This window comes from Cinclus cinclus, chromosome 23 (assembly GCF_963662255.1).
Source record: "Cinclus cinclus chromosome 23, bCinCin1.1, whole genome shotgun sequence".
Lineage (NCBI taxonomy): Eukaryota > Metazoa > Chordata > Aves > Passeriformes > Cinclidae > Cinclus > Cinclus cinclus.
The window spans coordinates 4703389-4728194 of NC_085068.1; the positions used below are offsets into that span (position 1 = coordinate 4703389).

At 50.0% G+C, this 24806-nt stretch overlaps 1 protein-coding gene across 1 annotated transcript in view; it reads left to right on the plus strand.

Annotated features, from left to right (window-relative positions):
• The window catches only part of KAZN (kazrin, periplakin interacting protein), an 82716-nt gene extending 58389 nt beyond the window's left edge, over positions 1-24327 (plus strand). Inside the window, exons 2-8 of the mRNA XM_062507700.1 lie at positions 13704-13860; positions 21781-21917; positions 22319-22489; positions 22771-22960; positions 23116-23246; positions 23510-23560; positions 24160-24327. Coding sequence (XP_062363684.1) covers positions 13704-13860; positions 21781-21917; positions 22319-22489; positions 22771-22960; positions 23116-23246; positions 23510-23560; positions 24160-24327 — 1005 coding nt within the window. The remainder of the gene's footprint in view (positions 1-13703; positions 13861-21780; positions 21918-22318; positions 22490-22770; positions 22961-23115; positions 23247-23509; positions 23561-24159) is intronic.
• Positions 24328-24806: the final 479 nt, after the last annotated feature.

Below are 24806 nucleotides of genomic sequence, written 5' to 3' on the forward strand. Positions count from 1 at the left end.
GCATCTTCATTTTCAGACTGAAAAACCTTATTTCCACTACTGATTTTGGGTCATTTTTTTGTTTTTTTGTTGGTTTTTTTTTTTTTTGCCCAGAGAGGTTGTGAACTCCTGCTCCCTGCAATTGTCCAAGGCCAGGTTGAATGGGGCTTGGAGCAACCTGGGATAGTGGAAGGATAGTGGAATGGAATGAGCTTTAAGGTCCCTTCCAACCCAAACCATTCTGTGATTTTATGGGCATAGGTATATTTGTTTCATCACAGTCAGGTGTGCTGTGTTATTTAGTGTAGTAGTAAGACTTTGGTGGGAAAAAAAAATGGTTTAAAATCCCCAGGTGTTCAGTTTTTGTCCTGAACCTCCTGGCAGGGTAGAGCAAACTTTGCAGTGAAAAGTTTTAATAAGCATAGATTAGAAGTTCAATAAGTGGTGTGTAATTGTCAAGCAAAACATTGTCTCTCTTAGGCGTTTGGGAAAACTTTCAAGTTTATTTCATTTAAAAAAAATTAAAAATAAGAGGGGAAAAATAAGATTTCTGAAACAGGATTCTGGGTCTTCAGGGTGAAGGGCAGTGAAGTGGGAGCAGGATGCATTGGGGTGTCTGGACAGCCTGAGGTGGGCTCAGCCTGTGGATTCACACCTTCCAAGACCAGCATTATCCTGTTAAATCAACATTAGCCTCCTAAGCATCAGAATTTGGGTAGTTTTCCTGCTGTCAGCCCATCACCTGCCATGAAATCGATGGGCAAGGAGGAAGCTGCTTGTGCCATCCATGTCCATGCTGCAGTGCAGTTATTTTTATCTATTATATATTGTTCCCAGTGGAATTATTCTGGCCCATAGTCTGTAGATAAGGGCTGTTACTAAATGAATGTGAGCTCTACCTTGAAGGTTAAATTGCTGCCTTGCAGTTTGGTGAGGAAGGTAGGGAGATGTTTACCCTCCTCCTCTGAAAAAAACCCATGAGCTCCAGCCCTGACCTGGCAATTTTGTTGAGTACTACTTGAAAAAGGCAAGTATTGCACTGAAATGCTGTGTTTAGTTCTCTGAATTGATGGGTCTTCCTGATTAAGACGCCCACCTGCTGCCAGCTCTCAGGTGGGATCCCACAGCACTGGAAGAAGCTGCCAATTTCCCCATAAATTTGGGAAAGCTCCTCACAAACATTCTCAGGCTGCAGGTCACAGCTGAGGGATGGGGCTCAGAAATGAAGTGGCAGGTTCAGGAAGTTTTTTGGCCAAAAGCACCCAGTTCTTAGTGACACCATCATGGTGGTGCTGGTTCTGCAGACAGGATTAAACCCAGCCCTGGTGTTAGCATCTTCTGGGTGTGAAATAAATTATTATTGGCAGCAGTACAGCCAAGGAAAATGCTGATGGTCCTGCCCTGAGTCGCCCCTCCTGAGAGTTTGGTGTGGAAGGATTAGGGTGGAAAATCAGTAGGAAAACATACAGAAAATGGCAGAAATGGTGACTGCCCTGCCCAGAGGTTATTTTTTCAGTTGGCAACCAACCTAACTATATATTTAGTCCTGGTTTAGCAAACAAGGAGCGTGTTGGTGGTTGGAAAAATACCATGGGATACACCGGGTGGGTAATATTAGGATTTACATCGCTGGAGGCTTCTCCTCATATCCTGGAGTCATTTCTGTTACTGTTTGTAACTCAGCTCAAAGGGTTGGCCACTTAAGTGAGCCCAGCAGTCTGGTGTCCCCACTCAACTCACAGTGTTCAGGTCAGCCTCCCTGGCTCGTGGTTTCCAGGTGAGCCTGCCTGGCCCCATCATGCCAGGGGATGCAGGAATGTTGGGCTCCAGGCAGGGATGTGGGGCTGCAGCTGCAGCCCTGCAGCAGTGGTTTGTCTGCAGGTCCCCTTGGTTAACAAACACGGCTGCTGCAGGTTTTTAGAAGCTGTTAGTATGAACCATTAACTCTTCCTTTTAATTATTCAGGTTGCCTCTTTTGAATTTCTTTTTTAAGTGGAGCTAATAGGCTTTGCAGAGGAGGCTTCCAGCCACAGCAGTTCCTCCCCGGAGGAGCCCTGTTTGTGCACCGCCAGCTAATCTCTTTTCTTCATTATCCCTTATCTTTCTTTCGCTGATTAATTGCTTTCAATTGATTTATAAATATTCTGTTGATACACACAGTGACAGGAGGGGAACGGGATATGTCCAGGCTCAGGGGTCATTGATCCATGCAGCCCTTTGGGCTTTCCTAACCTGCCTCACAAATCCCAGCCATCCCAGCCAGGCTTTATTCCCACTTTTTTTTTTTTTTTTTTTTTTTTTTTTTTTTTTTTTTTTTTTTTTTTTGTCTTTGCAATTCCTGCAAGCAACCAAAAATTGTGCTGTAGCATCACTTGGAGTCTATGCACATGAACAAGCCTTGTGCCTGGTGAGTGGCAGATTTTGGCTATAAAGAAATGGGATTTGGGTAAGTTTTGGTTGTGTTGATGAATGCAGCAGGTTGTGTGGGTGTCATTGAGGCTGCAAAGCCATTTTTAGAAACAGCAGCACATTTATACACAGGGATAAATCATTAACCTTTCCCAATAGACTTCCCAGTTCCCCTGATGTTTCTCTGCAAGCAGCCTGTTCCCTCCAAGTGCCCCCATGATCCCTGCTGGGGTGGGCTGAACTGGGAGGCTCTGGGGACACGGCGGCCCTTGGTGGCCTTGCATTGACATTCCTGGATGTGCTGTGGGGCAGATAAGGCTTCAGCAAGAAAATATTTCCCAAAGTTTGAGACCCACCATAAAGCTCTGGGGTTTGTTGTTGCCTGATTTATTATTATTATTATTATTATTATTGTTATTGTTATTATTATTATTACTATTTTCCTTCTCTTTCCCTGTACAGTGACTGGTGGCACAGGCACAACCCCGACGTGTGGCAGTGTAATTACACATTGCTAATGAGTGATTGCAGCTCCTTTAGCAGCCCAGCCTGACACTTTATCGGGTATTTGCAGGAGTCGTGTAATTTTTCTATCATCATATATGGTAATATATTCACTGCAGCACGACATAGGATGAGGTTCAATGAATAATGTAAACCCCAGAATAACACTGAATCTATATGAGATGTGCTTTCCCCCCAGCATTGTTTTAAAAAGGAAAACATTGATTCTGGCGGGGTTCAGCGGTTCAGAGCTCTCGGAGAACTCACGTTCTGCTGATCGATGCCCACCCTGGCCCTCCACAGCCACAAACGTGCAGCTGTCTGTGCCATCCCTCACCTCATTAGTGCTGACGAAGCTGGGGAGGGCAGGGAGGAGTCAGTGACATTTGCAGCTGGATCCAGATGTTGCAGAAGCACAGCAGGTTCTGTTGGGTTCGGGTACCAGGTGAAAACCTCCCTCTCCATAATACATCAATTTTTCCCCAGTTACTGCCTTTGAATGCAAATTAAGATGGATAATTTCTGTTTGTTTTCCTTTTTAACCAATTTCCCCCTATTCTGATCTGTGTCATTTATATTTGCGGGCCATTATCTTTAGTCTCATTAGAGCCTTTTAGCATTTGAATGAAAATATTGTAAAGAACCCAGAAGTTAGGCATAAAATGTCTGTGATGATAACTATAATCCTCGTGATAAATTTAAAAACACAATAGAAATAACTGTGATGAGCTCAGGAAGTTGTCCCAAATGAGATTGGAACGAACATGATGTTTGCCCTTTCCCCATTGCTTTTTCACCTCTTTTAAACAGCTTTTGCAGTGCTGTTTTAAAGAAGGGGAAAGTTGCTGTGTATGGCCTGAGTGGGGAGCTAACAAAAAAATTAAGATTTTTCTCTCTACTCAGGCTTTCATTAATAACTGCAAAAACTCTTGGTGATGCACGTGTGATTTTCAGGAGCTTAAAATACTCTGGCAGCACTGGAGGAGGAGGAGGTGCTAAGCGGTGCCAAGTTCCTCAATGAAAATTACTCTCACCACCCCTAGTTTTGGAGCCAGATCGATGTTAATTAATCCTTGCCTCACATGTTAAATTCTCCAACCTCACCACCATCAGATTTTAACTCAGTAAAAGCAGATGGAGGTTCCCAAAGCGCCTCCGAAATTCCCAGCCAAGTGCTCTCCTCGATGACAATGCCAATTTGTCATGAGTGAAATGTTTGACAAAAATCTGTCATTTTTGAGAGAAGTTTTTCCTTGAAAGAGAAACCAGGGGGAAAAAAGAAATCAGCTCTGTTTTGAAACATGTCCTCACTCTGTTATCTTTATTTTGTGAAAGAGGGGGTTGGAGAGGGGGGTTTCCATGGCCATGGGAGAGAAGTTTTAGGAAGTTTTCCTGGAAGCAGGTGGCATTTTGAAGCAGGAGTCTTTGCTTGAGGTCTCCAGGTTTTTCTGTTCTGGTGGTTTTTATGGAGCTCTGTCCTCCAGGTCAAATGTGGCTCTCAAGGGCCAGCTCCTGTCTGAAAGTACATGGATGCATCTCTGGCCTTGTGCAGAGATTCTTCAGGCAGGACTGAGGTTGCACAGCAGTGGCTGCAGGTGCCAGTGCCTCCAGGGTAGTGACACAGCACCAGCAATATGTTCAAGCTGCATTTGATCAGCCACCAGCTCCTATTCCACACTGTAGGGAGGGAGAGCTGTTCCCTTTGGCGCAGCAGTGCCGAAGCGGAGTTGCTTTTTCACAGAATCATAAGATCATCAAGATTGCAAAAGCCCTCCAAGATCATCAGTCCAACCAACACTGCCAAGACCCATGTCCCCAGGTGTCACATCCACATCTGTTAAATCCCTCCAGGGTTGGGGACTCCACCAGTGCCCTGGGCAGCCTGTGCCAGGGCTGGACAGTGTTTTGACGCCAACTTGACTCTCTGTTGCCTGTCTCTGGTGGGTCCTGCCCTTGGGGGTGATGGCTGGGCTTTCTGGCAGAGTTAGGACAATTTTTGGTGGTGATCACCGGTAGCTTGCTTGTTTCAGAACCGTAACTCTGGTGAGACCTCCAAGCCCAGGAAGCTGGAGATGGGACACAAGATGCAGGTTTGTCCTCTGGTGGGGGTTGTTAAGTGGATCAGCCTGCAGAGACCTTCAGAACCAGGCTTGGGTGGGAAGGGTCTCCTGGCCCTGAAGAAGGGTTTTGGCTAGGGAGGGCAGAAGGACCCTGGCCAATTTGGAATGAAGAGCCAGACCCATCTGCACTGATACCATCACTTGTCCCTTTCCCAGCAGCAGCCAGCATCCACGGGGAATGACTCCAGGGACAGAAATACCTCCCTGGCCTCAGCTTCCACCTGGCTAAGGCCAGGGACCACCACACAGCAATGGCTTGATCCAGAGCAAGGACAGGATGCCAATACCCGACCCCACTTTAACCACTGTCAAAGGGTGATTGCTGCCTGTCACGGGGCCCAGAGCCCGGCAGCACCACACAAACCCAGCCGAGGCGTCTTTGACTTTAGCAGCACCACTCGTCCGTGTGCCTTCCAAAGGGATTACTAATCACCAAGGGGCAGGAGAATCCTGGCGGGTCCATCGCTGGGTCAAAGAGCAGCCGAGCTGCTGCGGGAGTGAGTAACGCTGCCGGGCCACCATTAGTCAGCAGAAATCAGGATTAAACCCAGCCCAGCATTCCCGCTCGCTCACCGGGCTCCTCTTCCAGGGAGGAGGCTCCAAGGGGAGCTCCTGGGGAGCTTTGGGCTTGTGCAATGCCTGTGACGCGGAGAACCTCCTCCCTCTGCTTTGGTTCGGGGGCACTGCAACTCAGCACCTTCCGTGCCGTGGCAGGTCACACGGCTACCTTTGCTCTGGGATTACGTACAGAGCAGGATTAAACCCGCAGGTGCCGCGGAGCCGGCGGTGATTCCCGGCTCCCGTGGGGTGGCTCCGGCCGTTCCCGCTGCGCTGGGAGCTGAGTCGGCACGGGCGCGCTCCGACTTGATCCCGGGGAGAGGAGTTGTGCAAACAGGGCGCGATGGGAGGTGACGCAGAGCTCTCCTGGGCTTCCCGGAGCTGAGGTAGGAGATGGCCGCGGCCGTGGGGCACAGCACAGCTGGCGGCAGAGCCGTGTGGCAGTGCCAGCCCGTTGCGTGCGCTCCGTTTGCCGCAATGAGAGCCAGCGCCTGTTGCACAACGAAACCGATTCGCTTCCCCTTCCCCAGCCGCTGGCGAGGAGGCAGCAGGACAGGGAAGGGGCAATGCCCGCCGGCGCACTGGGAGGCCAGGACGGTCACGGGGTGGGTGACAACCTGGTTTATTGACTCGGGTGTGCAGGGTGGCCATGGGTGCATCCCTTCCTAGGCAGGACAGCTCACTCTGCCCGTAGTGGGGTTGTCACTCGCTTCCCCAAAACGTCAAAGCCCATGCACACGGGGTGTGCCTCAGTTTCCCCATGCCTGAGATACTGCTGCTGTAGGGTGGGGGAGCTGGCTTCACGCTGGCTGGCAGAGGCTTGGTGCTGTTGTAAAGGGGAATATGGTGACTTTTTTTTTCTTTTGTCTTGGGCTGTTTTATGAGTTTTGTGCAAGCCCTGCCTTCCTGGGCAGAGCAAAAGGTGTATGATTGCAGTGTGCTGGGGCTGCCCCCAGAGCATCCCCGAGCCAGCATCTGGCCACGCAGGGCTCATCTAGTGAGGTGAACAGTGTAGAGACTGGCAAAAATTCATAAACCCAAAGGGCTTCTGCCCAGTTCTTCATCACTTCAGCAGGTGAAAAAATTCATAAAGCAGGTCTGCTGTGGGGGCGTAGAAACAGGCAGCCCAGGCAGGAGGGTGAGGGCAGGTAGTAGGTGCACCGTGGACCATAGGGAACAAAAATACTCGTATTGGGAAAAATTTCCTCAGTGAAGGAGTGGTTAAGCATTGAAACAGGCTCCTCAGGGGAAGTGGTGGAGTCGTCATCCCTAGAAGTGTTCAAAAAACAACCAGATGTGACATTGTGCCATATGGTTTAGTGGCCATGGTGCTATTTGGTTAAAAGTTGGACTTGATCTTGGAAGTCTTTTCCCACCTTAATGATTCTATGGAAAAGCTATACCAGCGTGCTGGGTTTCAGAGAGTTTGGTCGTTCTGGTGTATTATTATGTGGCTTTTATCACAGAAAGGCAGGTGGTCTCCGTGTTCTCAACGGGTTTTGCTTTGTCTTCTGCTCACGCCATCCTATATAAAATAAGTAACAACTGCATTGCGAGCAAAATCTCTTGCGTTTGCCTTGCCAGGACGAGCTGACCCGAGCCGTGCGCTGGCACCGGGGCTGTCTCGCCAACCTCCTGCCTCAGTTTTCCCCCGTGCTGCCGGCTCTGGCCGAGTATCGCGAACAGCGGTGGCGATGGAGCCGGGACGTGGCTCCGGCCGCTCGGTGGGTGGCAGCGGCGGCAGCGATGGATGATTCCAGCCGGGAATCATTTCCGCCGCCGGCCGGCCGCGGGTTCCTGCGCGGCCCCGGGACTCCGGGAGAGTTGCGGGGGCCCCCATTCCCGCACACCTCGGGCTGCGCGGGGCAGAGCCACTCCTCCGAGCCGTGTGACATCAAGCGACCGGCGAGAGGTCAAATTCCCGGCGCCGGTAGCGCTGGCCGCTCTGCCGGGTGGTACCGGGGAGGAGCCGCCCACCCGGGGACCCCTCCTCGCCCCCGGGCCCGCCGTGCCCCGCCATGAAGTCGGAGCAGGAGGAGAGCAAGGCGGGGACGTGCCGCTGCCAGCAGGGCTCCGCTCCGCGCCCGGCCCATTGTCCTGCCGGCCGGGCACGGCGAGGGGCGGCCGCGGACGGCGCCGCCCCGGGCAGGGCGCTGTGCCCCCGCTTAGCCCACGCAGGTAAGGGGGTCCCCGGAGGGTCCCCGGGAGCGGCCGCAGCCCGGCGTGCACGGCTTCCCCTCGCTCGCTTTGTGCTGGGAGCTCGCTTCCTCCTGGGAGAAACAAAACAACGCCGGGAGCCGGCGGGGCCGCGGGGCGGGTGGCGGCGGTGGCCGGGCTGTCCCCTCGCCCAGGGCCAGGGACGAGGGGCTTCGTGCCCCCGCGGCGCTGGGGAGGGTCGGGGCGGGCGGCTCCCGGTGCCCCGTGGTCCATCTTGTCTCCCGGAGAAGTTGGAGCGAGCCGGGAGCTGGCGGAGGGCTCGGAGCCGGCTCCGGGGACTGCCGCGGGGCTCGCAGCCCGCCGGCCAGCGCCTCTTCTGCCCTGTGTGCTTCTGGCAGCCTCCACAAGCCCGGCCTGGCCCCCGAGCCCTGCGGCCCCCGAGCCCCTCTGCTCGCCCTCGGCCTCCTGCCAGCGTGCACAGGGGTTTAGATCAGGCTGTATTCACTCGCATCCGCTGTGAGATACCCTCCAGCGTGTCACCGGGGCAGACCAGAGACTGGGCGACTGCGTGGCGGAAATAATCCTTATTTTGGGGTAGGGAATGTCCGGACGTGCGGGTAGCTTGGAAAGCAGGTGGTCTCTGCACATCCTGCCCCAGGGTCAGTGTATGTGGCTGGGGGTTCTGTCCCAGAGCTGTGACCATGTGGGCACACTGAGGCCAAGCTGGTGTCTAACTCAGGAAATGCTCAGAAGTGGTGTTTGCAAGATTTGCTCTCACTGGGTGAATGCTTTTCCCTGAAATCATTACAGATTGTCTGTGACCAGGTGTGACAGCTCACTCGTAGCATTGCAGCAGCAGCATATGATGGAAATAAAAGTTTATTTAAAAGTGAGAGAGAGGTGTGCAAAGCCAAAATTCATTTTGTTAATCCCAGAGGCTCTGCTGGGCACCCCAATACCCACCCAGGAGGGAGCACTGGGTGGCAACAGCTCCTCTGAGGTCATGGAGTGCCACAGTGCTGCAGAGGCTCCGTGCTGAGGGATGTGCCTGGCATTTGCAGCAGGACTGGGCTGTAGTGATGATTTACGAATGTTAGGCCCTTGTACTTGTCCCCTTGAGGAGGTGATGCTGTGGGGTGGAGAGGGCGCTCGTTTTGAGCCACCGTGAGTCCATTATGGTGTCCAGGTATTGAAGGAGGGGTTGGATGTGTGGGCTTTGCCCCACAAGTCCTGGGCAGTGGCAGTAGCTGTGTCCTCTTACAAATGGTTTGAGTTGGAGGGACCTTAAAGCCCATCTCGTCCAACCCCCTGCCATGGGCAGGGTCACCTTCCACTATCCCAGCTTGCTCCAAGCCCTGTCTAATCTGTCATCGAACACTTCCAGAGATGGGGCAGCCAGAGCTTCCCTGGGCACCCTGTGACAGGGCCTCCCACCCCCACAGGGAAGAATTTCTTCCTAATATCCCATCTAACTGTGCCCTCTGTCAGTGGGAAGCCATTCCCTCTTGTCCTATCACTTCAAGACCCTTGCCAGAAGTCCCTCTCCAGCTTTCTGCACCTTTGCAAGAAGGAGGTCCTAAGCTGAGAAGCTACTTAAAAATCAGAGGTGATGAGATGCTGTTTAAAATACAAACTCAGCTCATCCTTGAGTCTTGAATCTTTTTTTTTTTTTTTCTGATAAGGTTCTTTATGACCCTTGCATTTCTCTTCCTAGGACAGAAGTGTGTGTACATGTATATTTATCCTGCTGATGTTCTGGATAAAAACACACCCTTGACTTGTGCCCAGCAAAGCAAAAACCATCTCACCATCAAACTCACAAAAGCGACACAAAATGCAGCTTTCACCTGAGATACTGATTCACCCACACGAGCCTCATCGTTTGTTCTGCATCCATTTTTAATATGTCCCCTCCAAAGGCAGAAATGCATGTACAGCAGTCGTGTCAGCTGAGTGACATGGGAAAAAAAAGGCTTTTAAATGGATGTCTTTAAAGTGATGCCTGTTCCAAGGCCAGTAAATGTCTTTGCTGCTGCATGGAGAGTTGGTCTGCTGCCCAGAGGAGTCCGAGATGGGATTTGCAGGAGTAGGAGTGGAAACTTCAGCCCCAAATGTTGTCTGGAGATGTTCACCACAAATAATGACAATAATAATTTTAAAAATCTCATTGGTTGTCTGTTAACACACATCAGTGGTTGAACCATAAACGATGCAGAATCCAGCAGTGTCATGGAAGTTTAATGTGATCAGCTAAAATATAATTAACAGCCAGTTATTTGAGTGGGAATGGTAGTTTCCATCAATTGCTCTGGGAAATGTTTAAATTGTATTAATCTCATCTCTGCCCACTTGCAGCAGATTTGGAAGGGGTTGGGATGAGTGATGGGGCTTGTCCATGCAAGGCAATACCTCCTTGTCTGGGTAGTCAGGAATTACAGAAGGCACCCAACTCCCCTTCCCCCACTCACCCCCCCTCCTCCCCAAAAAAAGGGTTAAAAAGAGGAGGGAAAATATTAAAGGCACAAAAATATTGGGGTAAAAGTGCTGTGGAAGCTTTTTACATTGAGGCTTTTGCATTTAGGAGGTGGTTCCTAATGGCAGATTTAACTTTGCGCCCTGATATAGTGACACTTGCAAGGGTGAACTGCAAAAAAAAAAGCCTTTAAAAATATTCTCCTTATTGCTTTTGCATCATGTTGGGGGGTGTATGGAGTTCCTTGTGAGGGACACTGAGCCCTGCTAGAGAGGGCTGATGCTCACTTCAAACTCTTTTGCACCGTCAAGTAGAGGCACAGCTCCATCCAGCTCATAGGAATCACATGGAAATCCTCCCTCAGCCATCTGTATGTGGAAGAAATAGAGGCTGAAGTGAGATTCCTGAATAATTGACCCCATTTTCCCAGCTATTGGAACTTTTCTGTTACAGTCACTAAGAGCTGCCTGCAAACGGCATTTTCTGGTCATTTATTTAGGTACTTAAACTGGAAGCTTGGAGGAGAGTGATGGAGAACAGATGCTCCATGCTGGGGAGGGACTTGTTTTGAGGGGGAAAGTTGGTGTGATTTTGGTGGGCAGAATAGCAGAGGAAGCATTGGAATGATAGAAATCCTTCACACAAGTGGTTGTCATTAGAGGTGTGTGCCCAGAGAATTTGTGGCTGCCCCATCCCTGGAAGTGTTCTATGCCAGGTTGGACAGTGCTTGGAGCATCCTGGGACAATGGAAGGTGTCCCTGCCCAACACCTGGACACCACAGTGGACTCAAAGTGGCTCAAAACGAGCCCCCTCTCCACCCCACAGCATCATCTCCTCAAGGGGCTGATGTTTGTAAATCACCACTACAGCCCAGCCCAGTGGAACAAAATGAGCTTTAAGCTCCCTTCCAACCCAAACCAGTTTGTGATTCCATGACATTGGCAGGAGCCCTGAGAGGGAATTGGAAAAAGGGATTTTCCTATCAAACCCTGGCTGTATGGATTGTGCTTTCTAATTTTATGTATGTGTGTGTGTGTATATATATATATATATATATATATATATAAACTGTATTTGGCTTTGCCATATATATAATAATATATATATGTAGCAAATATAACTATATATTGCAAAGCATAATCCTTTTTTCTACAGATATATATATAGACTATATACAGGCATATATATATTCTACAGACATATATATATATGTCTATCTCAAATTATGTGTCTAAAAAGTAAGAATTTTGGATATATGGCTGATCAATAATTCAGGTTCTCCATAGACTTTGGCTTGCAGCCAGCAGCATGGAGAGCATGGTGCTGCATGCTTCTCTCCAGATTACATCTGTAGCTTTCCATAGATCTCAGATTTTAATCCTTCAGCAGTTTCTGCCTGGATCAGGAGCTGAGTACTAAGTGGGGATGAAATTCCCTTGTTGCCTGTTTTGGAGGAGAGATGCTTTTCAGTTTTTTCAGTGTTTCTAAGAGGGGATCAGTGCATTTTTTGAGAGCTGCACTGGACAGTGCATTATAGCACCTTGGGCCATGCCCAAAGACCCCTCTGGAATTCTTTGCTTCAGAATTCCTCCCAGGCTGTCCTTGGTCTTGTCTTTCCTCTCACTTTCCCAGATCACTTCCTACTGTGTGGGGATTTTCTTGGTTCCCACTAAAATGCTGCAATTTGCAGGAATCCATCGGGATCAGTCACCCCTGTGCAATCTGCCCTGCTTCTATCCTGCTGGTTAATTTTTTTCCCTAGGAATGGCCCTTGGTGAAGTGGGATGTAAGGAAATGTGAAAATCAGTTATCAGTGGGGGGAAAAAAAACCCCAGCAATTTGTTGTAGGCAGGGGTATTTTGTGGGACTGCAGGGGGCTTTTTGTGGCTGGGGAGGGCGCTGGGTGGGTTTTGCACACCAAATACTCCACCATGTGTGAGCCCTTCACATCCTCTCAGGGTTCCCAGAGGCTGGAAGGGACGCACTGCATTTCTCCCATCCCTGGGAAAGATCCTGTTGGCCTCGGCCGCCTCCAGTTCTTGCTTTTTGCACAGATTTCAATAAAGCACTATGGGCTGCACGAAACCCCCCAGCCCGGAGCTCGACTGTTCCTCATTAGTGACTTTATTGCTAAATAATTTACAGAATGGGGCCTTGCCAGTTTTCATTCGGGAAGCATTTCAAGTATGTGCAGCAGATTTTATGCCTTCCTGGCGCAGCTGCCGGGGGGAGCTGCCTCTCCCTGTCCTGCCGCCGGCGTCACCTCCCGGCCTCGCTGGGCCAGCACTGCTGGAAAGGAAACGGCCCTTGCACGTGCAGAGGGACCCGGGGAGGAATAAGGGGAAAAATCCCTGTGTTGTCTCCAGCTGGTGTCCTCCAGGCTCCCTGCTACACTGGGGAAAGGACACAAGCACGGTGCTTAAGAGAGGAGGTGTTCGGGTTTAATTTCTGTTTCATTTTTCTGGTAACTGTGACGTGTGGGCTGATGTGGTCATTTTTTCTTCCCGTGTCCATAATGCCAACCCAAGAGGATGTGGATGTCCCATGCCTGGAAGTGTTCAAGTCCAGGTTGGACTTAGAGCAGCAGCCTGGTCTAGTGGAAAGTGTGCCTGCCTATGGCAGAGGGTGGGACTGGTTGGTCTTTAAGGTCCCTTCCAATCCAAACCATTCCATGATTCTACAAAATCAGTAAGCCAATTTGGGATGCGAAAAGACTTTTCTCCACCTGTTTTTAAAGGGGGAGAAAGCAAAGCCAGACTTAGAGGGCAGATTGCAGTGTCATGTGCACAACCCAGAAGTGTTTTGCAGGATGAGGGTGATGGGTGCAATGCAGAAGTAGCAGAAATGCATTTTATTACATGAAACAGTGGGTGCAGCTGTAGGAAACAGGGTGCTGGAACTTTCCTCCAGTGCCTGATGTGGAGGGGATCCTGGCTGGGTTCTGTCAGGATGCTCCTGCAGTGTAGCTGCTTGAAGGAGTGAGCAGTCACTGGGTGTAAATCTGCAAACTTCAGGATTTGGGGCTGTGGATGGAAGTGTCATCTTCCCTTTTCCAGTCTCACAGTGGTTTTGTTGAGTGTGCCCTGACCATGTGGGTGGCTGGAGGCAGAGCTGAGATGTGTGGGAGCTCAGGAGACTCTGTTGGACCCCAAGAGAGTCAGTGAGTGGTTTGGGTAGGAAAGTCCTTGGTTTCTTATTACTATTATCATTACGTATTAACATCTATTTTTATATTTAATGCAAAAACCATCACCCAGTGGAAGCTGCCCGCCTCCCTCCCATCACATCCATCCTCTTCCTTCTCCAGTCCCGGCGTAGTGTAGATTTTGGGGTGTGCAGAGCAGTTTTGCCATCTGGGAGGGGCCAGCCCAGCAGCATTTCCCCGGGGTTTGAGTTTCCAGCAGGGACGTGGGGCTGTTCTGGGAGCCATCACTCACTTCCTCACATTGTGTCTGTCCTTCCTCCAGCGCTGCTGCGGGAGGAGGTGGCCCAGCTGCAGGAGGAGGTCCACCTGCTCCGGCAAATGAAGGAAATGCTGACCAAGGAGCTGGAGGAGACACACGGCAGCAAGTCCCCAGAGGTGCTCTCGGCCACCGAGCTGAAGGTGCAGCTGGCACAGAAGGAGCAGGAGCTGGCACGTGCCAAGGAGGCTCTGCAGGGTAAGGGCTTCACCTCCCTCTGCTCTACCTCTCCCTGGCACCTCCAACTTTCAAAAGGTTGATTAATGAAGATAGGAAAAGCCATCCTTTTCACTTGGATTCTGCAGAGTGCATTGCCAGGCGTTCCTGGTGGGGCTTTGGTGTCCCTGGGACCCCCCTGCTCTCCTGCCCCAGCAAGGGGGGGGTGTGGAACTGGGGAGGACTGAGGTGCAGCAATGGGCTGGGAGATGGGATGCGAGGGCTGATTGCAGCCGTGCAAAGGAATTCCTCCACAGCTGTAGAGTAGAGCCAAGGCAGCAGCTGAAATGCAGCTGGTGATGGGGTTTGGGTTGGATTTGCACCCCTCGGACTTGTAGGAGGGAAGCTGCGAGTTTCCTGGTGACTGCAATTTTCCTTGTACCAGATGGGGTTACCTCCAGGTGAGTGCAGGGTCTCCTCCTTCCTTCATGCCTGCCTTTGGGGTTTTTGTGGCAGTCAGGGTTGTGGTCTCCCTTCCTCACCAGCACAGCAAGCCCCAGGAGTAGGGTGTGTGGAGCAAAATACAACATTGCAGCTTTTCCACTCTAAAAGCAAGCTGACAATAAATCCAGGCAGGATGGTTTGTTAGCTGGAGCTAGGGGATGATCCTGAGCAGGGAAGGCTCTCATGCATCAAACCCTGGCAGTGCCGTGGCTCTAAATATCATCTCAAATCCCCAGCATACCGAGTATAACTTGCACTTGTCAGCTCGTGTTTGCGGATTATGAGGAGAAGCTGTCAAAAGTTTTTAAGCTCAGAGGGTGAGAGGCACGTGGGGAGCTGTGGGGCTTCTGCATCTGCCCCTGTCCAGGATGCTGAGATGCTCAGAGGCACAGAGAATTGAGCTGAGTCAGTATTTGGTGAAAGGACTTCAGGAAATTTTGTTATCACTCTATGATATAGAAAAACATCCCTATACATCAGCAACAGCCAAAATACCTTCAAAATCCTGCTTTCCCCCACACCACCAATGCAGCCTTAGGCAGCAGGAAATGCTCTGAGTTTATAGAACTGTAATTGGAGGAGAAAAACTGCAATTACAGAATATTTGCTCCATGTGGATGGGGCCGCGGGGGGGGCGGGGAATGCTGATAAGTGCAAAATGCAGAAAAGCAGAACTATTATAATACTAGTTACAAAAAAATAAATAAATAAGAGTAAGAAGTCATCTCCAAAGCTGCAATGATGTCGTATGTGTTTCTGTGGAGGATACTCCAGAGAAAATGTAAGTTTGACTTGAAAATTGAGAGTATTTGAGGAATACAATGTTGGGGTTTTATTGGGCTTTTATTTGCCAATAGTCAACCCCCTGACCTTGGTTTTCCAGGACTTCTCTGCAGGTGTGGTGGAAAGGAAGAGAGAATCTTAGTTGACACTTGGGTTGGCACATAGCAGAAAGCTTTTTTCAATTGATGCTCCTTCCCTGTCCTGCAATATTTTGTGGGTTTTTTGGGAAAGTTGTCCGGGCTGGATCTGGACTGGAGACTCTGGGCAGCAGAGCAGGCTTGGCAACAGTGACTGAGATGGATAACTTGAAAACTAGATCAGCAGCTGGAGGAGGAAAAAATCCTTTTTCCTTCCCATGAAAAATTGTCCAGAGAGAAACATAGCCAAAATTGGAGGAAAATTCTGGTGGCTGGTTCTGCCAGGAGAGACAGTTCTGCTGATGGATGCCCTGGGGAAGTCATGTCTCTGTAGTAAGGAACTGCAGGATAAGGCCATGCCAGGAGCACAGGGAATCTTGGCCACACTGTCCTGTAGCTTAAGGATCTGTGTCAGTTGTGTCCTGCAGCCAGAGCATCTCCCAAGAGCAACTCCTCCTCACAGCCTGCATTCCTGCACCCCATTCCCACATCCAGCAGCATCCGCTGCAGCATCCTTGTTCCTGCAGCAGCCCACGATCCATGGTGGGTGCTGTGGAATGTCATTAGCAGATAAATTATATGGAAATCTGTCATCATTGCTGGCTCTGAGCCTGGAAGTGCAGCACAGCTGGTTCAGATGGATCTTGGCTTGCCAGGCCATGCTGCAGGGGGAAGCAGAGAGGGTTTTCTGGACGGGTTTGCTTTTGGCGACTCCAGTAGTTTTTAAGAGCCTTTATTTTGCACAGCCACACAGGGTTTGGTTTGTGATGGTTTCCATGGAGGGTGGGTTCACTGTCTCCCTTTGGAGGTGTGTTTCCAGCCCTTCCCAACAGCATTTGGCACAGGGATAAAGCTGATAAGCCTGTGCTACATCTTCCCTGTGCCATGCTAACAAGTCCTTGCTGTGGAGGGTAGGAGCAGGGATCTGGCCCAGCACAGGGGACTCTGCAAGAGCAACTCGACCAGTTTCTTTATTTTTGTCAGCATGTGCTTTGTGCATCTTTATTCCACTTTTTTCCTGGGCTACTTCCACCTCTTGCACTTTTTAAAAATCCATTAACATCCAATTAAAACCCCATAGTGCTACATCCTACCACCCTCTCCACTTCTGCCATGGCTGGGACTCTGAATTGTGCTTCCAGCATTAGTGCAGTTATTATTACCCCTGTCCTGGCTGAAAAGGTATAGATGTGGTCTGGATTTCTGGTGTGGAAATCCCTGAGGGGAGAAGTTGCAGACAGCTTTATTACTGCTGGTCCTGCTGTGGGCAGGGACTGTGCCCAAAGCACCTGGGGGACTCAAGGAGCCTCTTGGCTGGGTGACATCCATGAGCGTGTGGGCTGATGGCATAAACCCCATTTCTGGGAAGGTTTATCCAATATGCTGGAGCTTGCCTGCGGGATTATCATGTGGAGACCAAACCTGGTTTCTGTTTCCTTATTGAGTGCCAGGGTGGAAACCTCAGGCTGGCTTTCCCTGCTGCTTGGAAAATCATGAACCAACTTCATGGTTGGTTGCTTCTGCTCCACAAATGGGTTGTAGCCTGGTTTTCTCCCTCCTTCACCTTCAGCTCAAAGCTGTGACACCCCAAGAATAATATTTGAGCTGGGGGAAGCCTCCTACAGAAATCCATAGCACACTCAACTTCCTGCAGTGAGGGGGTGGGTAGCAAAAAAATGAGGGGATGGGTGTCCCAGTGGAAGAATGACTCAGAAGATGGGGATTGAATCGGATGGATATCCCAGAAGGATGTGTTACCTGGGAGATGGGTGTCCCACTGGATGGGTGTCCCACTGGATGGGTGTCCTGGCAGATGGATGTCCCAGCCATGGACCCAGCCAAGGAAGCCATCTCCACTATAAGGACATGAATTTCTACAGAAATCCTGTTGTTCTCCTTTGAAGACCCACCTGAAGTATTCAGAAGTCATTGACCACCTTGTTGACTGCTGGGTCAGGTTTGGAAAGTCCTTGGCTATTACCAGGTAAACTTCCCCAGGAGTATTACCTCACCTAACTTTTTCCTGAAATTTGACTTTGGGCTCTCATTTCCTGACTGCTCCATACCTCCATGCACCCAGGAGTGATGGCTCTGCCTGACACCACAGAACGTTGATGTTTTCAAAGTCAAGATCTCCCTGATGGTGGCAGCTGCCCTGGGGGCCACACATGCATCTTCAATTTCAAAGCAAGGAGTAGCACTGCAATACTGATTTTATGGGTTGGTCATGGTGACAATATTGGATTTCATGGCTGCAAGGAAGAAACAGGAGAAATTAAGTAAATGTTAATGGGACAGGATGGGTTTGCACATTCCTGTTATGCAGGGCATTGCTGGGGTTCCAGCCGTGCTCCCTGAGGATGCTCTTCCCTGAATTAGAAAATAAGTTTGTGATTCAGTGAGTGATAAAGCTCTGATTCTGTTCCTGGCATGAAAATTCACATTGTGTGGAGTGAGAGGAGGACTTGGAAGTAGATGGGAGTTACGGGAAGCTGCTCTTTGGAGTTCAAGGGTGTGCTGCATTGTCTGCCAGTGCCCTGGTGGATGTCGGGCATTGCTGCCTTATCCCAGGACTGTGAAACTGGGCAGAGATGCTGCTTCTGTGGTTCAAACAGTAGTTTTTCATCTAATATCACATTATCAAGGTAGTCAAATTAATTATTACTCATATGTCCTCCAAGGGACCCTCAGCTGGATGGCGGAGCACTCCAAACCCTCACAGGGCCAGGGATTGGACATCAGTGATTCTTATGGGTCCCTTCCAGATCAGGATGTTCTGTAATTGATATCCCCTTAATCTGATACTGCTAATTTCAAAGAGCAAAGGCAATGTTTAGAGCATCCACCATCCTGGGAGGGGATGCCTGGGTTTAGGATACAGGAGCTAATTCCCAGCTGGAAGCTGTTGGATGGTGAGATCAGCCTGGGGCCACGGGGTGGTGACACTTCCAGCAGGGACATTGCTGGGTGGTTCCAGCCCTGCTGCTGTCCCAGACAAGGCTGTGCCTCTCCAGTGGAGCAACTGGATTTTGGCTCCTCACATAGAGCTGGGAATAAAAGGCACCGAGGGGGTGGATTTTTAATTGTTTTGGCTGCAGGAGGAGCCCAGCACGGAGCTGGTCCTGTTACATCTCTGTGTCCATCATTCTTCTCCCAAAGGACTGAGGGGCAGATCAAGTGGCAGGAGGTGGAAGCTCAAATGACAGGAGGGCAGGGTGACCTGGTGCAGGTGGGGATGGTGCTGAGAGCTGGGGGGTTCACCCAGCTCATCCCAACCCATCTCCCCTGTCTCTTGCTGCCAGGGCTGCTGCTGAGCTGCTGAGTACAAGGGGGGCTGCTGGGTCCCCCCTCTCCTTCTGCCATGTGCTTTGAGGGGGAGGGGAAAATTAATAATGCAAGTAAGAGAAGTACTTTCCACTCATGGTCTGGGTTTAGGATTTCTTGCTTCTTTTCTTGGGTTTATGAAGAGGTCAGAGGTTTGGCCAGAGCCCACTGTGCCGATGGGCTGGGGAATTTATTTGGATGCTTGTGGGGGTTTGGGATATAGAAACCTGGCCCTGGATCATCAGATTAAAGGAAAAAGGCATTTCACTTCCTCAGATGGCCCTGATAGCCAGGGAAAAGCTGCTTTATCCCTCCTTGGCTGGTCATGGATTGCAAAGGCTCGTTTTCCTCGACCGAGTAATTAGCTGGGCTTGTTTGCTAAGGACAAATTAAGCTGCTGCAGCAAGTGGGGCTGCGTCCAGGAGCTGCTGGCAGCCCTCACAGCTCAATTCTGCCTCACTTTTTATTTTTCTCCTGCCTTTTTCAATTAATTTCCTATTAATTTGGTTTGGAATGAAGTTCTCAAATGACTGATAAATCTTCTTTAAGCTTAGGAGCTAATCATTCTTGGAGGACGGAGAGTAATAGAGGGGAGTAAAAAAGTCTGTTAATTTCAGCAAATCTCTCAAATATGAAATGCAACAAATGGTAAATTGTCCTGTTGGGTTAATAGGAAAAAATCTGCTCTTTTAATACCCAAAACTCATAATCTTCTTCTAATACTGATACACTGGCATAATTGGTAAATATTAGTATATCAATACATATTCAACCTTGGGAGATAGTTTCCCCCTCTTCTAATAGTACTTCAGAGCATTTTCTTTTTTTTTTTTTAATTGGTGAGTGATTATGTGTTTTCTGTAAATCTTCAAGGGCCTTGAACACTGCCACTAATTAAAGGAGTGTTTATGCTATAGGAGACTCACTATTTAATTAAATTCATTAGGATTCTTTTGTCGCCTCCAGCTTCAGAGATTGGCAAATGTGACTTAAACTTTTATAAGAGCCTCCCAATATCCTTGAGGAAATTAAATTTTACATATATGGATATATATGTGTCTGTGGGGTTCGGATCTCACCCCAGTATGGTTTGGTCAACTTATCATGAATTTTTCTTTTGTAGCAAGTTTTTAATTCCTGTGAAAGAATTGGGCAGGGGAAGGTGGTGGTTAAGTACACACAGGCAGTGGGAAAGGGCTTTTTCAAAGACATGGGTGTGGTTGTGATTGTTTTTAGAGGGTTTCTGTAGTAATTTCCTAAGATGGGAAAAAAGTAAGGGAAGTCCTGGTGTCGGAAGAGGCTGAGCTGTCCCAGGAGGAGTCATGTTCATTGAAGTGGACGAGAAAGGCTCCTTGTCACAGGACAATGTGAATTTTTGCAGCATTTCCTACCTCATTTTCTGGTTTTTGGTGTTCTGATTTATCTCCAATGCTTAATGGCAGAATAGTTGGTCCAAAGAGTTTAATCTCTCGGATATTAAAAGATAAAAACCTCTATAGTCCCGAGCATCTCCCTCTTCCACCACTATTTAGTCTGATTTCTTCCCCCATCTTTTTCTCCTCTCACCTGAAAACCCCCTCCTTTCCTTACAGCTCCATTCCAAGCACTTGATTTATTGTTCATCTTCCCAGCACAAACTTAGAGTAAGAAACGGTAAAAAAAGTAGAGTAAAACCTGTGCACAGAAGTTCATACCTGAATAAAACCCTTCTCGAGACTGTGACAAGCTGGGTTGGGATGTGGGAGCTGCACAGAGCTGGATGGGGTTGGGAGGGCTGCTCTGATTTTGGGGTTTATTCCAGCACACGTACAGGGCTGAGTGATTCCTGCTGTCAGGTTATTCTGCCTGAGGGTGCCTGGGGGCTTCATTGCACATCAAATAATGATGCTCTCCCTGCTTACAGGGAGGTGGAAATTCCTTTTGAGGGTTCCCAGCAGAGGAGGGTGGGAGCAGAGCTCCCCTGTGCTGGGTGAAGCAAAGGCTCAAAGCCAAGAGTGCCAAAGGTGCGTGATGGAAATTAATTCCCTTTCAGAGTGCCACAGTCATGGTTTCCTTGTATTTCTTACATTGTCTTTACTGTCCCCACGTGTTGAGAGGAGCCCAAAGGTACCTTACGTGCAGTTTAAGTCCCCAGATGAAGTGACTCATTACAGGGGGTAGAAAATGCAGCATGGGCTGAAATACCCGCTGTGATTTCTGTAATCTGATGGAGAAAGGTTGGATGTGTGCATGGAGACAGTTTTGTAGTATACACAGCCCTTGGTGGCTTTGGGGTTGTTTTTTTCTGGAGAGTTTTGGGGGCATTTAAGATTTTTTTTATAATATGAACAACAACTTGCAAGACTGAGTGATTCAATATGACGAGTGCAGGGAGAGTTGGAGGGGCAGAGGGTGTTTCATAGCACTTGTTCAGGGTGGAAAAGCAGGAATATATAATGAAATATTTGTGATCTGATTCCTAAACTGGGCATTATTTCGGTGGGGTGGGGTGAGGTGTATCTGGAGCAGGGAGCCCCAGGGCTCCACACAGGCTTCTGCAGCACTGCCAAGGACCAGGTTCAGTACTGGGTAAAGCACTGATGTACAGAAGTGACCCAAACTCCTTGTCCTACATGAGATTTCTGTAATTCTCCCTAGATTGCCAGACTTCTGCAGCTGTCCTGGGGTCAGTGGTCAGCAGTCAGCAAGCATCCCTCCCTGGTGCAATGAGGAGGGAAAACATAAAGGCTTTGATTTCCTCTCAGGGCTGTTGAAACACCCATCAGGTCCCACGTGCTTCTGCTCCATCCCTTCATCCTGACACAGCATCACTGAGCTAGAAGGGGACACTTGGGGAGCTGTGCCCTGGGCTTGTGGGAGTGCTCTGGAATCTGCCTCGCTGCTAAAAATAAACTGGTGGTGGTTTATTTATCCTGGAAAGGCAGCAGCAGGTTTTCCTGCACCAGGCCCTGAGGGTCAGGCTGCAGTTTTGCTCCCAAACCTCCTTTTCCAGGCTCTGAGCTGCCCCTTGGAGGATGGGCAGTGATGAGGAGCCACAGTGATGACGTGATGGGCATTTTGAGGGATGCAGCAATGGGGATGAATTTGGCATCTTCTCCCATCCCAGCCCAGCCCCCCGCATTGTAATTTTGGTACTTTTTCCTTTGAAAAATAAAGGAGATGGAGTCAAGAGGCTGCCATGCCTCCTATGCTGGAGTGATCTTCTCTCCCACAGCCATGAAAGCCGACCGCAAGCGCTTGAAGGGGGAGAAGACAGACCTGGTGAGCCAGATGCAGCAGCTGTACGCCACACTGGAGAGCCGAGAGGAGCAGCTCCGCGACTTCATCCGGAACTACGAACAGCACAGGAAAGTAAGTGCAGAGCCCAGCACCATGGTCTCGTGGCACAGAGGGCTGGCAGCAGGTTGAGTGTGAAACCTGGTTTATAGTCTGGTAAAACCCCACTAAAGCCCCAGCTGGACTCTTGTTACAGTTGGGATGGACCACAGCAGTTTAAGGTTAAATAAGCACTGGAGGAAATAGAGCCAGACCTAGGGAATTCGATGTAATTTTAACCAGGTGCACAGTGAGCATTTCTTTTTGGGAACCAGCTGCATTCTGGATCTCCCCAAAAAGGGTTGACATTCCTTCCAGCACAGGGCTCTTGTGACACCTGAAGATGCTGCTCGTGGTTGGGCGTTCCCCAAGGAGGTTGCGACAGAGGGGTTTTTAGTAGCACATGGATTTTTGATGACCCTCCTCTGTCCCGGCAGGAGAGCGAGGATGCGGTGAAAGCCCTGGCAAAGGAGAAGGACCTCCTGGAGCGGGAGAAGTGGGAGCTGCGGCGGCAGGCCAAGGAAGCCACAGACCACGCCAGTGCCCTCCGCTCCCAGCTCGACCTGAAGGACAACCGCATGAAGGAACTGGAGGCCGAGCTGGCCATGGTGAGCTGGATAATTTATGTAGATCTGAGTGTTTGCCGCAATGGTTGCACTACTGCAATACTGAGAGGAAAATATTCCATCTCTCAAAAGGATCTCGATACCCTTGGCATGGGCAACATCACTCAAAAATAACTTGAATTTTGAGTGGCACAATTGGGATCTTGGCTTGCCCAGGGGAGGGTGGGTTTGGTGTGCAGTGTGTTGCTGCTTGTTCTGCTGCTCCAGGACACGTTCATATGGTTTTCCCACTCCATCACCGCCACCCTGATGTCCTTCCCCAGGCCAAGCAGTCCCTGGCTACGCTGACCAAGGACGTGCCCAAGCGCCATTCCTTGGCCATGCCGGGTGAGACGGTGCTGAACGGCAACCAGGAGTGGGTGATGCAGGCTGACCTCCCGCTGACCGCCGCCATCCGGCAGAGCCAGCAGACCCTCTACCACTCACACCCCCAGCACTCGGCAGACCGGCAAGGTGGGCACCCCATGCATCGGGACATGGGCAAGTTCTCAGAGCCAAACCCCTCCGGGGGAGGAAAGAAGATGGTCAGGAGCACTCCTCCCTGAATGTTTTTGGGAGTGCATCAGAGGCTGTGCTGGCGTTGATTCCATTTTCCTCCTGCCTTCCAGCGGTCAGAGTGAGCCCCTGCCATTCCCGGCAGCCGTCCATCATCTCCGACGCCTCCGCGGCCGAGGGTGACCGGTCATCCACGCCGAGTGACATCAACTCCCCCCGGCATCGAACGCACTCCCTCTGCAATGTAAGGGCCTGCCTGCTGGGGCTTTGATGCCTTGCTTTGGAGAGATGGGCTCTGGGGATTCTGTGGGGCATCCGCTTCCCAAAACGGCATTGGGTTTGGAGGGGGGGCACGTTGGGGCTCGGCTGACCTGGAAAGCTGCTGCCCTAGGGTTTATCCCAGCCCTACTGCACTTCAGCTGCAAAACTGCTGCCTTTTGCCCTGGGGGTGGAGGGTCTTGGGCTGTATCAGGGTTGATTCAATGGATCCATCTCCTTGTGCCGCAGGGGGACAGTCCTGGACCGGTACAGAAGAACTTGCACAATCCAATCGTACAGGTAGGGCACAAATCCTCTCAAATCCTGCTTGTGAGACCCCTTCTTGTGCTAGAAAGTACTTGGGGGTGGTGGGTCAGAGGCACCAGTTTGGGATGAATGGAAGTCATCTTGAATTGTAAGTCTGGGATGTCTCATATTGCCATAATTTGCCCCGAAATCCAGGGTAATGCTGTAGGCATTCACTGAGCTCAGGCCTATTGCAGCGTTGATTTTTATAAGGTCCAGCCAAAGCAAGTTATTCTTCTGTATTTGGCTCTAAAACATTGGGATATTTTTGCACTCCAGACAGATGCTCTTGACTGTTTATTCCCAGAGCTGGAATTCTGATCCAGTTGAATTAAAGAGGCCAAAATCCCAGAACTGTGGAGAGGGGGCCCAATTTCACTGCAAATTCCACCATACAGGTCTCAGGAATATTACTGTATTTTGGTCCAGGATCTTAACATTACTTTGGACCTGGATGAAAATATTTTATGGGATCTAGATGCAAATATTTTTTGGGACTGGAACCACACGGACCATCATCCCTGATGTGAACAAAGGGGTAAAGCGGTAAAAGAAAAGCTGGGTGCTCAAACTTGTGTCTTCTCCTCCCACAGTCTCTAGAAGACCTGGAAGACCAAAAACGGAAAAAGAAGAAAGAGAAGATGGGCTTTGGCTCCATCTCCAGAGTGTTTGCCCGGGGGAAGCAGCGCAAGTCCCTCGATCCCGGTCTCTTCGACGGGACAGCCCCCGACTACTACATCGAGGAGGACGCGGACTGGTGACGGCGCCGGAGCCTCTCCCGGCCCTGCACATGTACATATCCCATATCCTATATCCCATATCCCACACCCCCGTCCCACCTGTGGGCGTGTTACCTGTTGTCTTGGGAGCGATGCAGCTGTGTCGTAACTTCCTGGTTTTTTCCCCCTTTCTTGTTGTTTTGTTTTTGTTTTTTCCATCCCGGTCACTCCTTTGTTGTCGCTTCAGTTTGTCAGTTTGGGTTGGGGTTTTTTTCTTGTTTTGGGAGGGGTTTTTTTTTTTTCCTTTTTTCTTGTTCTTTTGACAAAACTTGAAACTTGAAGGACTGCTGTGTCTCTGTAAATATGAGAAATATTGTGCACTTTGTGCTTGTGACGTCTCTTGTCCGAAACCCGCTGTTTTCCGGAGCCCAGCCTGTGGGATGTCCTCGCTTGGGGACAGAGGACCTGCCCAGCTGAGGGATCTTAGAGTGAAAACACACAAAAACAACGACATGAAAATC